The sequence below is a fragment of the Phocoena phocoena genome, chromosome 9 (genome assembly GCF_963924675.1).
Source record: "Phocoena phocoena chromosome 9, mPhoPho1.1, whole genome shotgun sequence".
In the NCBI taxonomy this organism is placed as follows: Eukaryota; Metazoa; Chordata; class Mammalia; order Artiodactyla; family Phocoenidae; genus Phocoena; species Phocoena phocoena.
Window position 1 is genome coordinate 37,980,655 of NC_089227.1, and position 15,573 is coordinate 37,996,227.

At 35.4% G+C, this 15,573-nt stretch overlaps 1 protein-coding gene across 1 annotated transcript in view; it reads left to right on the top strand.

Annotated features, from left to right (window-relative positions):
* The window catches only part of AGMO (alkylglycerol monooxygenase), a 331,081-nt gene that overhangs the window by 119,040 nt on the left and 196,468 nt on the right, over window positions 1-15,573 (top strand). Inside the window, exon 5 of the mRNA XM_065884138.1 lies at window positions 3,147-3,242. Coding sequence (XP_065740210.1) covers window positions 3,147-3,242 — 96 coding nt within the window. The remainder of the gene's footprint in view (window positions 1-3,146; window positions 3,243-15,573) is intronic.

The window sequence follows — 15,573 nt, forward strand, 5'->3', positions numbered from 1 at the left end:
ATTTGTATCACATTTTTTGTTCCACATATAAGTGATATCATATGATATTTGTCTTTCTCTGTTTGACTTACTTTACTTAGTATGATAATCTCTAGGTCCATCCATGTTGCTGCCAATGGCATTATTTCATTCTTTTTTAATGGCTGAGTAATATTGCATTGTATCAAGATACCACATCTTCTTTATCCATTCATCTGTCGATGGACATTTAGGTTGCTTCCATGTCTTGGCTATTATAAATAGTGCTGCTGTGAACATTGAGGTGTATGGATCTTTCAAATTAGAGTTCTCTTCAGCTATATGCCCAGGAGTGGGATTACTGGATCATATGGTAACTCTATTTTTACTTTTTAAGGAACCTCCATACTGTTCTCCACAGTGGCTGCACCACTTTACATTCTCACCGACAGAGTAGGAGGGTTCCCTTTTCTCCACACCCTCTCCAGCACTGATTATTTTTAGAGTTTTTTATGATGGTCATTCTAAGCAGTGTGAGGCCGTACCTCATTGTAGTTTTGATTTGCATTTCTCTAATAATTAGCAATGTTGAGCATCTTTTCAGGTGCCTGTTGGCCATCTGGATGTCTTCTTTGGAGAAATGTCTGTTTCTGCCCATTTTTTGATTTGATTTTTTTTCGATATTGAACTGTTTGTATATTTTTGAAATTAAGCCCTTGGCAGTAGCATCATTTGCAAATATTTTCTTCCATTCCATATGTTATCTTTTTGTTTATGGTTTCCTTTGCTCTGCAAAAGCTTTTAAGTTTAATTAGGTCCCATTGTTTATTTTTGCTTTTGTTTCCATTACTCTAGGAGGTGGATTCAAAAAAATATTGGTGCAATTTATGTCAGAGAGTGTTCTGCCTATGTTTTCCTCTAGGAATTTTATAGTATCAAGTCTTACATTTGGGTCATTAATCCATCTGAAGATTATTTTTGTATATGGTGTTAGAATATGTTCTAATTTTATTCTTTTACATGTAGCTGTCCAGTTTTCCCAGTACCAGTTATTGAAGAGACTGTCTTTTCTCCATTATATATTCTTGCCTTCTTTGTCATAGATTAATTGAGTGTAAGTGTGTGCGTTTATTTCTGGGTTTTCTAACCTGTTCCATTGATCTATGTGTTTGGTTTTGTGCCAGTACCATACCGTTTTGATTACTGTTGTTTTGTAGTATAGTTTGAAGTCAGGCAGCATGGTTCCTCCAGCTCCATTCTTCTTTCTCAAGCTTGTTTTGGCTCTTTGGGGTCTTTTGTGCTTCCATGCAAATTAAAAAACTTTTTGTTCCAGTTTTGTGAAAAATACCATTCGTAATTTGATAAAGATTGCATTGAATCTGTATATTGCCTTGGGTAATATGGTCATATTAGAATACTGATTCTTCCAGTTCAACAACATGGTTCATCAAATACGTTTTTAGGAAATCTTATGGGAAATTCCTTAAGAAAGTGTTCTATGGGCTAACAGGCTTGTGGTTTGTACTAGCATGATAAAGTCTCTGAGAATTTCTATGGTAAAGAAAGTTCACTTGCCTTTCTCAACTCTTCACAGTTTATCTGATGATAGAACACCCTTTTCCATAATAGCTGTTGTTATCTCGAAGGACTATTTCTTCACACTTTGAGGAATTATAATGAACTATAAATAGTCATCTTGTATGAACTCCTTTTCCAGAGATAACTACTTATTAAGCATCAAGATAAGTTTGTTCTATATTTTTATTTACATCTCAAAGTTTCCAAAATATTGTTAACTTAAAATACTTAAATCATTGGTCATATATGTGTTTCAAATATTTTTTTCACCTATTGTAAGAGAACTATATTAATACATTCTCAAATCAAATCACAATATTAGAGATTTTTTGGAACTAAAAAGATGGCTAGATTTCAGATGGTCTTCTCCTTCACCAGTCATTTGGGGAACCTGGAGCCTAGAGAAGTTTAAGAAATTTGTAAATATTGCAGAGCCATTCTGTAATAGAATGAAGGCTTAAAAGGGAATGTCTTGAGTAAGAGCCCAGTGTTCTTTTGTTGTTCACTAATCTAATCCATTGCTTAATAATGAATTTATAAATAATGAAACTGATCCTGTTTTGATGACAGCTGAGATTTTTCATGACTTAAAGTTCGAAACAAATGCTATAAGAATTTATGGAAATGTCTGATTTCAAATATATCCTCATTACTAAACGTTGTTGAAATGATGTTTGGCCTAATTGGGAACAAAAGCTTTAAAATAATTCAGAAATAAAATTGTAGTATTCTGAAAACATGTTTTTAAAATATCTCATCTTTTGGAAATATTAACTTTATAAACCCCAAAATGTAAAGTCGAAGTCTGATTCTTTTTCTTCCTATTTTGTTGTTTAGTTTTTCATTTAATAAAAAGTTTTCTTACAACATGAAACCACTCTTGGGGATCAAAGTCATTGGGAGAACACAGCAGATTCTGCTTACTCGTTGATTCTAACCAGTGGTCTACGAATAAGTTGTTTTCCCAAGGCAGAGGCATTTCCGTCTGTTAGGAAGTAGGGACCTTCAAAACTTGTTTCCACAATGGCACAGTATCATAGCTCCTTCTTTACTGACTTTGAAAAAAAATCAGGAGATATTGTCAACCACAAAATAATAAAGTAAAATTTAAAAGGGAAAATGTATTCTTTCCCCTTCTCATATGAAGTTACTATCTTTTACTATAATTGCATTTCGTTACTCAGAATGCCATAATAATACAGTGTCTAGGAGCTGTCAAGGTATAAAGGCACATGCTCCTACATTTCTTTTACTTAAAGAAAGTGTGTATTTTTGTATATATTAAGAAACCTCTTTACTTCCAGGAAATACACCCAACCTTTTCAAGATTAAGGAAATAACGTACATTGTATGCTTTGTTAACAAGACAATATTAAATGTGAAATAGAAGTCCAGTGGACTTAGCTCCAACATGTCTATAACTTTAGCATCATGTGGAAAAATTAATGTTGCAAGGTCAAACATGGCAATAAAATGTACAGAATAAGATATATTTGCTAAAAATAAGGCATATTTGCTGAAGGATAGACTCAAAATATTGAATCATTAGTGATAGTGTATGTTATGTTGAGAAGTCCTATGTGCAAATTTATAATGTTTTAATCTTTCAGATATTCTACTCTCCACTGGCCCTCTTCATACCACCTTCAGTCTATGCTGTTCATCTTCAGTTCAATCTCCTCTACCAGTTTTGGATCCACACAGAGGTAATTTTTTTTCTTAAGTTTTATACCTAAATAGCCTAAAGCAATGTCCTAGAAATCCACTAGCAGCTGATTTATTGTGTAAGAAAAACCTTTGTTTGCCTTCTTTAAGGAGAAACATGTGTTCATTTTTATTCCTTTTTACTGAATATATATTGCAACGTTTATAAGAAGCAATGAGGCCAGTTGGTCTCAATTAAATAAAATAATTTTTGAACTGTTAAGTACCAAAATGTTTTAATACTGTACTCAATACAATATCTTCCTGTATTACAGTTTATTAAACATAAAGATGTTGAAATTCATTTCAATTTAGAGATATAAATTTTTATATATGTATATATTTGTGAATATTTTGTTTATATATTTAATATATACTAGTTATAATAATTTATATGTATAATATAATTTCTTGTTATATAACGAACAATATTTAATTATATAAGATATATAATGTTTACACATTTAAATTTACATATACATATATATATCAATCGGTGGAAACTGCTTGAAAACTCCTTGAAAAACATTTAATGCTTAAAGAAATTATCTAAATATCTTTTGATTGGAAACCTTTCTCTAGTTTTAGAGTTTAGGTTTTATTTAAAGAGTGTTCAATAAGTTTTTTCTTCCAGAAAAGTGAACAAATATAATTTCTTGGGTCTTCTGTGGTATTTCAAATTGTCAGACTTGAACGTTTGCAGATAGATCATTAAGCAACTGATTGTTTTATGAACTATCATATTGATCTGGTTGTTAAATACCAAAAATCACAGACCCTGAAAAGTTCTTACTTATGCACATTAGAACCCTTTCAAGCATTTGGTATTTATCGGAAGCCTTTTGAAGTTCTAGAGGAAGCATGCTGACAGGTGTTGCAACTGGTTGAACACTACCACAAATCACAGCTGCATTAGATGCCAAAGCCTGATACAACAAAGTGCATTATTTCATTAATCTGCAGTATTTCATGCTACTGATTTACTTGGAATAGAGACTGTTACCATGACTTTGGATGTATGTGGCATTATTTGAAGATCTGTCATGAAATAGTATTGCATTTTATGGTAGCTGACATACATCAAACGGTCAATACTACAACCATCTGAAAGAGTTGTTGAGGCCAATTCTGACTCTAGAGGTCAAACACAAATTTGTTTAAATCAGTGGAGGGAAGCTTTCTGATGATTTACATGGAGGGGTTAAAGGAGAAATACATTTTTATAGCAGCTCTGCTCCAGGTCATGCCATGTGTTGGGTCTGGTATTAGTCCGGGTACAGAATAATGGTGCCTAAGTAACTTTCGCCTTTTCCTGTGGCCCTCCGAGAAGTCCATGAGCCAGGGCTTGAGTTCTATCCTAAGAAGTAAATGGGGAGTAGAGGAAAGCCAGTGGTCAGACATTTCTTTTAAGCTCGGAAGCTCCATATGGCTTCATTCTAACTTGAAAGCAATGCATTAGAGGCTCTCACTTGTGTTGTACTTTAGACTTTTGCAAGTACTATATGCGTATAGTTACTACAGTTCAGCGGCACAGAAGTGAGAGCATACCTTCTGAAATTGAGGTTTGATTCTTGGAATTTTAAATTATACATTAGCTGTGAGTACATTTCTAAAATTTTTACAGCTCTGTACTTAATTGCATTAATTATTCTAGACAGCATACTACCATTTGTTTACTAATAACAGAACCACTCAGGAAGTAGAGCCAAGAGATTTGTAGCAGTGGCTGCTTCTGGAGAGAGGAGCAAGTGATATAAAGAACTGGAGTGAGGAGAAGACTTAACCTTTTTAAAAGAAAAAATATATATTATCATGCTTTTGCCCTACTTTTTAGAGATTAATACATATTAGATTAAGAAATAACAAATATACATATCAGATGATGCTTGAGCAGAGAAATATAAAAATAATTACATGGTATTGAAGATTTGAACCATATGATTCGATGACTTTTATAGTGTTGAACTGAAGCTTCTACATGGAACATTATTTTCAGTTACAAACATGAGTGATCTGTTTATGTACTAATATGGACAGATCTCCAAATAAATCAAGTTACGTAACAGGGTATAGTGTATACTAATATTTATATGTTAAAAAAGAAAACAACTCTATGTTTTATATGTTCACATATGCCTAAAATGACTCTAGAAATACACGTGGGTAGCCAACTGTTTTCCCAGGGGAGGGATATTTGGGATGGCTGGCAGATAGGATTACAATGCAATGTTAACATTAATTTTACCCAGTCTAATGTGGGTTAAGAGCTATCTTTTGGTGGCAATACTTCCCTAATAACTAATGATGTTGAACAGTATTACATGTATTTATTGGACAGTGATACATTTGCTTTAACTAATTGTCTGTTCAAACTCTTATTTTTTATTAAGTTGTTTGCCTAATTGATTTGTTGAAATTCTTTATAGATTCTAGATATAAATCAATGTCAAATATATGTATTTTAAATATGTTCCCTCAGCTTGTAGCATGCCTTTTTATTTTCTTCCTGATGACTTTTCATGAAAAGAAATTTTGAAGATTAATTTATCATTTAAAAATTTTATGGTTACTTTCGTTGTATTTTCTCTAAGAAATATTTGACTATCACAGACTTTCAAATAAATTATCTTAGGATTTCTTTTGGAAGTTTTTGAACTTTAATTTTCTCTTTGGATCTGTAATATTGGAACAAATTTTTGTGAATGGCATTTGGTAGGGGTCAAAATTCATTATCTCTATGCACACATCCTCTTACTCCAGGACTATTTGTTGTGGAGACTTTCTTTTATCCATTGAGTTATTTGGGTTCTTTGTTGAAAAGAAATTGACCATATATGTGGTTGAATCTAATTTTAGTCTTCTCTTTCATTGATTTATTTGTCTCCTCTTATACAAATCCCTCACTTTATAGATTACTATATCTTTATAGGAAGAATTGTTTGTACAAGTTGTAAACTAAAATTCTCTAGGATGTCTCCCATGTATGATTTTATGGCCTTTTATTTCTTTCTTTCCTGTATTTATGTTATTTATTTACTTTTCTTGCTTTATTGGTTAGAGTTCACAGACTACACTGTTTTGTTAAAAACAAACAAACAAACAAACAAACAAAAAACGTGTCCCCTACACTGGCAGGCGGATTCTTAACCACTGTGCCACAAGGGAAGCCCTTTTTTTAAAAATTATCACCCTTCATTTTTCTTTTTTTAACATCTTTATAGGAGTATAATTGCTTTACCTGTTATGTTAGTTTCTGCTGTATAACAAAGTGAGTCAGCTATATGTTTACATATATCCCCATATCCCCTCCCTCTTGCATCTCCCTCCCACCCTCCCTATCCCACCCCTCTAGGTGGTCACAAAGCACCGAGCTGATCTCCCTGTGCTCTGCAGCTGCTTCCCACTAGCTATCTATTTTACATTTGGTAGTGTATATATATCAGTGCTACTCTCCAACTTCGTCCCAGCTTACCCTTCCCCCTCCCCATGTCCTCAAGTCCATTCTCTACGTCTGCATCTTTATTCCTGTCCTGCTGCAAGGTTCATCAGAACCATTATTTTTTTTTTTAGATTCCATATATATGTGTTGGCATATAGTATTTGGTTTTCCCTTTCTGACTTACTTTACTCTGTATGACAGACTCTAGGTCCATCTACCTCACTACAAATAGTTCAATTTCATTTCTTTTTATGGCTGAGTAATATTCCATTGTATATATGTGCCACATCTTCTTTATCCATTTATCTGATGATGGACACTTAGGTTGCTTCCATGTCCTGGCTATTGTAAATAGAGCTGCAATGAACATTGTGGAACATGTCTCTTTTTGAATTATGGTTTTCTCAGGGTATGTGCCCAGTAGTGGGATGGCTGGGTCATATGGTAGTTCTATTTTTAGTTTTTTAAGGAACCTCCATATTGTTCTCCATAGTGGCTGTATCAATTTACATTCCCTCCAACAGTGCAAGAGGATTCCCTCTTCTCGACACCCTCTCCAGCATTTACTGTTTGTAGATCTTTTGATGATGGCCATCTGACCAGTGTGAGGTGATACCTCACTGTAGTTTTGATTTGCATTCTGTAATGATTAGTGATGTTGAGCATCCTTTCACGTGTTTGTTGGCAATCTTTATATCTTCTTTTGAGAAATGTCTATTTATATCTTCTGCCCATTTATGGATTGGGTTGTTTGTTTTTTTTGATATTCAGCTGCATGAGCTGCTTGTATATTTTGGATATTAACCCTTTGTCTGTTGTTTTGTTTACAAATATTTTCTCCCATTCTGAGGGTTGTCTTTTCGTCTTGTTTATGGTTTCCTTGACTGTACAAAAGCTTTTAAGTTTCATTAGGTCCCATTTGTTTATTTTTGTTTTTATTTCCATTTCTCTAGGAGGCGGGTCTAAAAGATTCTTACTGTGATTTATGTCCTAGAGTGTTCTGCCTATTTTTTCCTCTAAGAGTTTTATAGTGCCTGGCCTTACATTTAGGTCTTTAATCCATTTTGAGTTTATTTTTGTATAAGGTGTTAGGGAGTGTTCTAATTTCATTCTTTTACATGTAGCTGTCCAGTTTTCCCAGCACCACTTATTGAAGAGGCTGTCTTTTCTCCATTGTATATTTTTGCCCCCTTTTAAAAGATAAGGTGACCATGTGTGTGTGGGTTTATCTCTGGGCTTTCTATCCTTTTCCATAGATCTATATTTCTGTTTTTGTGCCAGTACCATACTGTCTTGATTACTGTAGCTTTGTAGTATAGTCTGAAGTCCGGGAGCCTGATTCTTCCAGCTCAGTTTTTCTTTCTCACAATTGCTTTGGTTATTTGGGGTCTTTTGTGTTTCCATAAAAATTGTGAAACTTTTTGTTCTAGTTCTGTGAAAAATGCCATTGGTAGTTTGATTGGGATTGCACTGAATCTGTAGATTGCTTTAGGTAGTATAGTCATTTTCACAATGTTGATTCTTCCAGTCCAAGATCATGGTATATCTCTCCATCTGTTTGTATCATCTGTAATTTCTTTTATCAGTGTCTTATAGTTTTCTGCATACAGGTCTTTTGTCTCCTTAGGTAGGTTTATTCCTAGGTATTTTATTCTTTTTTTTGCATTGGTAAATGGGAGTGTTTCCTTAATGTCTCTTTCAGATTGTTCATCATTAGTGTATAGGAATGCAAGAGATTTCTGTGCATTACTTTTGTATCCTGCTACTTTACCAAATTCATTGATTAGCTCTAGTAGTTCTCTGGTAGCATCTTTAGGATTCTGTATGCATAGTATCATCTCATCTGCAAACAATGACAGTTTTACTACTTCTTTTTCGATTTGGATTCCTTTTCTGTTTTTTCTCTGATTGCTGTGGCTAAAACTTCCACAACTATGTTGAATAATAGTGGTGAGAGTGGGCAACCTTGTCTTGTTCCTGATCTTAGAGGAGATAGTTTCAGTTTTTCACCATTGAGAACGATGTTGGCTGTGGTTTGTCACATATGACCTTTATTATGTTGAGGTAAGTTCCTTCTGTGTCTGCTTTTTGGAGAGTTTTTATCATAAATTGGTGTTGAATTTTGTCGAAAGCTTTTTCTGCATCTACTGAGATTATCATATGGTTTTTATCCTTCAGTTTGTTAATATGGTGTATCACATTGATTGATTTGTGTATATTGAAGAATCCTTGAATTCGTGTGATAAACCCCAGAAGATCATGGTATATGATCCTTTAAATGTTCTGTTGGATTCTGTTTTCTAGTAATTTGTTGAGGATTTCTGCATCGATGTTCATCAGTGATATTGGCCTGTAGTTTTCTTATTTTGTAACATGTTTGTCTGGTTTTGGTATCAGGGTGATGGTGGCCTCGTAGAATCAGTTTGGGCATTTTACTCCCTCTGCTATATTTTGGAAGAGTTTGAGAAGGATAGGTGCTAGCTCTTCTCTAAATCTTTGATAGAATTTGCCTGTGAATCCACCTGGTCCTGGGCTTTTGTTTGTTGGAAGATTTTTAATCACAGTCTCAATTTCAGTGCTTGTGATTGGTCTGTTTATATTTTCTCTTTCTTCCTGGTTCAGTCTCGGAAGGTTGTGCTTTTCTAACAGTTTGTCCATTTCTTCCAGGTTGTCCATTTTACTGACATATAGTTGCTTGTAATAATCTCTCTTGATCCTTTGTATTTCTGCAGTGTCAGTTGTTACTTCTTTTTTTTGATTTCTAATTCTGTTGATTTGAGTCTTCTCCCTTTTTTTCTTGATGAGTCTAGTTGATGGTTTATCAATTTTTTTATCTTCTCAAAGAACTAGATTTTAGTTTTATTGATCGTTGCATTGTTTCCTTCAAATCATTTATTTCTGATCTGATCTTTATGATTTCTTTCCTTCTGCTAAATTTGTGGGTCTTTTGTCCATCTTTCTCTAACTGCTTTAGGTGTAAGGTTAGGTTGTTCATCTGAGGTTTTTCTTGTTTCTTGAGACAGGATTGTAATAAACTTCCCTCTTAGAACTGGTTTTGCTGCATCCTATAGGTTTTGGGTCGTCATGTTTTCACTGTCATTTGTTTCTAGGTAATTTTTGATTTCCTTTTTGATTTCTTCAGTGATCTCTTGGTTATTTACTACTTGGTTATTTAGTAGCATATTGTTTAGCCTCCATGTGTTTATAGTTTTTTAGTTTTCTTTCCTGTCAATCATCAGTGATATCTTGTCTCAAAGGTTGTGGTTGGAAAAGATACTTTATAAGATTTCAATTTTCTTAAATTTACCAGGGCCTGATTTGTGACCCAGGGTATGATTTGGCCTGGAGAATGTTCCATGTGCATTTGAGAAGAAAGTGTATTCTGTTGCTTTTGGATGGAATGTCTTATAAATATCAATTAAGTGCATCTTGATTAATGTATCATTTAAAGCTTGTGTTTCCTCATTTATTTTCAATTTGAATGATCTGTCCATTGGTGAATGTGGGTGTTAAAGTCCCCTACTATTTTTGTGTTACTGTTGATTTCCCCTTTTATGGCTCTTAGCATTTGCCTTATGTATTGAGGTGCTCCTATGTTGGGTGCATAAATATTTACAATTATATCTTCTTCTTGGATTGATCCCTTGATCATTATGTAGTGTCCTTCTTTGTCTCTTATAATAGCCTTTATTTTAAAGTCTATTTTGTCTGATATGAGAACTGCTATTCCAGCTTTCTTTTGATTTCTATTTGCATGGAATATCTTTTTCCATCCTGTCACTTTCAGTCTGTACATGTCCCTAGATCTGAATTGGGTCTCTTGTAGACAGCATATATACCGGTCTTGTATTTGTATCCATTCAGCCAGTCTGTGTCTTTTGGTTGGAGCATTTAATCCATTCACATTTAAGGTAATTATCAATATGTATGTTCCTATTACCATTTTCTTAACTGCTTTCAGTTTGGTTTTGTAGGTCTTTTCCTTCCCTTGTGTTTCCTGCCTAGAGAAGTTCCTTTAGTATTTGTTGTAAAGCTGGTTTGGTGGTGCTGAATTCTCTTAACTTTTGCTTGTCTGTAAAAGTTTTAATTTCTCCATCGAATCTGAATGAGATCCTTGCTGGATAGAGTAATCTTGGTTGTAGGTTTTACCCTTTCATCAGTTTAAATATGTCCTGCCACTCCCTTCTGGCTTGCAGAATTGCTGCTGAAAGTCCAGCTGTTAACTTTGTGGTGATTGCCTTGTATGTTTTTTGTTGCCTTTCCCTTGATGCTTTTAGTATTTTTTCTTTGTATTTAATTTTTGAAAGTTTGATTAATATGTGTCTTGGAATGTTTCTCCTTGGGTTTATCCTGTATGGGACTCTCTGTGCTTCCTGGACTTGATTGACTATTTCCTTTCCCATGTTAGGGAAGTTTTCAACTATAATCTCTTCAAATATTTTCTCAGACCCTTTCTTTTTCTCTTCTTCTTCTGGGACCTGTATAATTTGAATGTTGGTGTATTTAATGTTATTCCAGATGTGTGTGAGACTGTCCTCAATTCTTTTCATTCTTTTTTCTTTATTCTGCTCTGCGGTAGTTATTTCCACTATTTTATCTTCCAGGTCACTTATCTGTTCTTCTGCCTCATTTATTCTGCTATTGATTCCTTCTAGAGAATTTTTAATTTCATTTATTGTGGTGTTCATCATTGTCTGTTTGCTCTTTAGCTCTTCTATTTCCTTGTTAAACATTTCTTGTATTTTCTCCATTCTATTTCCAGGATGTTGGATCATCTTTACTGTCGTTATTCTGAATTCTTTTTCAGGTAGACTGCCTATTTCCTCTTCATTTGTTTGATCAGGTGGGTTTTCACCTTTCTCCTTCATCTGCTGCATATTTCTCTGTCTTTTAATTTTGCTTAACTTATTGTGTTTGGGGTCTCCTTTTCACAGACTGCAGGTTCCTTGTTCCGTTGTTTTGGTGTCTGTCCCCAGTGGGTGAGGTTGGTTCAGTGGCTTGTGTAAGCTTCCTAGTAGAGGGGACTGGTGCTTGTGTTCTGGTGGGTGGGGCTGGATCTTGTCTTTCTGGTGGGCAGGGCTACTTCCAGTGGTGTGTTTTGGGGTGTTTGTGAACTTAGTATGATTTTTGGCAGCTAATAGGTAGAGTTGTGTTCCTGTCTTGCTAGGTGATTGGCATGGGGTGTCCAGCACTAGAGCTTGCTGGCCGTTGGGTGGACCTGGGTCTTAGTGTTGAGACAGAGATCTCTGGGAGAGCTCTCGCCTATTGATATTATGTAGGGCTGGGAGGTCTCTGGTGGTCCAGTGTCCTGAACTTGGCTCTCCCAAGTTCTGACACAAGGCCAGAGCACCAGGGCCCTGTCAGCCACATGGCTGCTAGTGTTGGAGGATCTCATGCAGAGGCGGGGGGTGGCTGTGGCTCACCACGGGGACAAGGACACTGGCAGCAGAAGTTCTGGGAAATAGTCCTTGGCACGAGCCCTCCTGGAGTCCGCCCTTAGCCCCACCAAAGAGCATGTAGCCTCCTTTTGTTTGTTTGTTAATGAAATGTATAAGGTGTTTACAGAGCCCCTTTAACTTGGTAGAATATGAATTCTCAGTTTTCTCTTGCCAGTACCAGGTAGCAGTTGAAATTCCTGCTCATTACCCTCGTAACTTTTCAGCAAGTTCCTTAATGTCTTGTCCCATGCATGAATAATATAAGAGTCAGCCAAGACTCTTAATTCAAGATTCAAGTTTGAGGGCAGTATGTGAGCTGATGATGTGGCTCCTCCCCTTGTGGTGCCACAGGATTTCTCCTTTCAATTTGCAGTCACTCTTGCAGTCTCAAAATTTGATCTCTGACTTCTAACCTAGTGGGACCAGCACTTTCTCTTCCAGCTCTACCACCTCCAGCTCCCCTTTTCCTTGCAATCAGGACATGACTTAGTGTGGCCATTCTAGTAGAATCCTACTGTGCAGACTATATCCACCAAGAACAAACATCACTGTTTTGCCATCACTTGCCATCAGTTATCTAGTTGACAGGCTATGAAGAAAACAAATTCTTCTCATCAGCAACACCATAAAATCATGCAACTGCCCCAATCAGATCTTTTCTCTGTGGATATATTCATGATAGACCTGTACAGTAAGGGTCAGTAGAAATTAGCATACAGGAGAACTGCAGAGTGTAATGTGCACAGTTAGAAAGCATGAGAAACATACAGTGGTATTTTGAAGCAATATAGCTAGTGAGACTATAGAAGCCAGAAGTTTGTAGAAGCCAGGACATATAGAGAAGAATAGGAAAAAGTAACGCGATAGCAGCAAAAACAATAGAGTGGTAGGAGCATGAGCAGAGAATTAGGACACCTGAATTCTTGATGATATAACTAATAAAGTATTTTGCTTATTGCCCTTTTGCATCCAACATTATGCTTCTCATGGAAGTTTGGCAGTATTTATCTATTCTTCAAAATCTTATCAGGTCTACTCAAGACCCAGTCATGTGTAAAAATTTAGCTTTCTTTTTTTTTTTTTTTTTTTTTTTTGCAGTATGCGGGCCTCTCCTGTTGCAGAGCACAGGCTCTGGACGTGCAGGCTCAGCGGCCATGGCTCACGGGCCCAGCCGCTCCACGGCATGTGGGATCTTCCCAGACCGGGGCACGAACCCGTGTCCCCTGCATTGGCAGGCGGACTCTCAACCACTGTGCCACCAGGGAAGCCCAAAATTTAGCTTTCTTTTACCTAGCTATATCTATTTTATTCTATCTTTTTAATAAACCATTGAGAAAGAGTGAAATATGTAATATTTGTGACATAAATTTTAAGTCATAATTTTAGAGAAACATGTTTATCTCAAGTCTCTGTAGCTGTTGTTTTGCCCTTTGTGTAGGTGGGAAATGTGTTGGAATTATTAAGCTAGTCAACAAGTCTTTTTCATTAACAGATTTATATTCATTTTGCCTAAAGAAAAGTGACATCTGGGAAGACATTCTTGAATATTTAACATACTATAATTATTTAAAATTAAATATGAGTATTGTAAACACACAATTATTCATCTCAAGTGCTTTTATTGAAACACAGTAAAAGTAAGAAATACCATTTGCATACTGTAAACTGTGTTTTTCCTTTTGGGGTCTTAGAGATTAAATTACCTGAATTTAAATCCTGACTTCATTTATTACAATCACTGTAACTTTGTGTGTGTTTATTTTTAATTAAAGTATAGTTGATTTACAATGTTGTGTTAATTTCTGCTGTACAGCAAAGTGATTCAGTTATACATATATATATTCTTTTTCATATTCTTTTCCATTTTGGTTGATCACAGGATATTGAATATAGTTCCCTGTGCTACACCATAGGACCTTGTTGTTTATTCATCCTATGTATCCAAATGTATCCATTTCTCCATCCTTGCATCTGCTAATCCCAAACTCCCAGTCCATCCCTCCCCCACCCTGCCTCCATCTTGGCAACCACAGATCTGCTCTCTATGCCTGTGAGTCTGTTTCTATTTCATAGGTAAGTTCATTTATGTCATATTTTAGATTCCACATGTAAATGATATCATATGGTATTTGTCTTTCTCTTTCTGACTTACTTCACTTAGTATGATCATCTCTAGGTCCATCCATGTTGCTGCAAATGACATTATTTCCTTCTTTTTTATGGCTGAGTAGTATTCCATTGTATATATGTACCACATCTTCTTTATCCATTCATCTGTTGATGGACATTTAGGTTGTTTCCATGTTTTGGCTGTTGTGAATCATCACTGCAACTTTGGACTGTTTACCTTCCTATGCCTCAGTTTCCTCACATGTAAAATAAAAACAGTAACACTATGTAGCATTGTTGTGAGGATTATAAAAGAGTTCATGTTACAATCTGTTGATTAGAACAGTTGGCACATAAAAAGTACTAAAAAATGTTTTCAGTGCTATTATTGTTGTTGTTACTGTTTCTGCACTCTAGATACCTGTTTTATTGTATGTCACTTACTATTCATTCCTAGCCATCATTATAATTATTTGTGTATATTTTATGACATAATTTTAATATAATACATACTTTAGTATGAATTACTAATAAGAATAAATGCAGTTGGATTTTTTTGTTTTTTAAAACTTATTATTTATTTATTTATTTTTAATTTTTGGCTGTGTTGGGTCTTTGTTGCTGTGCACGGGTTTCTCTAGTTGTGGCAGGCAGGGGCTACTATTCGTTGCGGTGCATAGGCTTCTCATTGTGGTGGCTTCTCTTGTTGTGGAGCATGGGCTCTAGGTGCATGGGCTTCAGTAGTTACAGCATGTGGGCTCAGTAGTTGTGGCATGCGGGCTCTAGGGCCCACAGGCTTAGTAGTTGTGGCACATGGGCTCTAGCACGCAGGCTCAGTAGATGTGGTGCACAGGCTTAGGTGCTCTGCAGCATGTGGAACCTTCCTGGACCAGGCATTGAACCTGTGTTCCCTGCATTGGCAGGCGGATTCTTAACCACTGCACCGCCAGGGAAGTCCCATGCAGTTGGATTTTAAACTTGAATAATTAATTAACGCACAAATTTACTTTGGGAAAAAAAATTCATTCTTAACCATAAGAGTTTCAGATTGTTATCATGAAGTGCATTGATCAGGTTTTTTAATATCTTTTCTTGTGTGATTTAGAAACTAATCAATATAAAAAATTTGCCAAGTTCTGTATATCTTGTTAAATATTTTAATTATTATATCCCACAGACATGCACTCAGTGGCTAGCCTATTACATTCCTACTCTTGCATGTAATAACAAAAACCAAAATTGGGTTAAAGACTGGAATAATGAGATGCAATATTCTGGAAGAAGGAAAAGTATCTGAGCTTGAAAGATATTTAAAAAAAGAGAAGTTTAGGAGAATAAACAGTTACA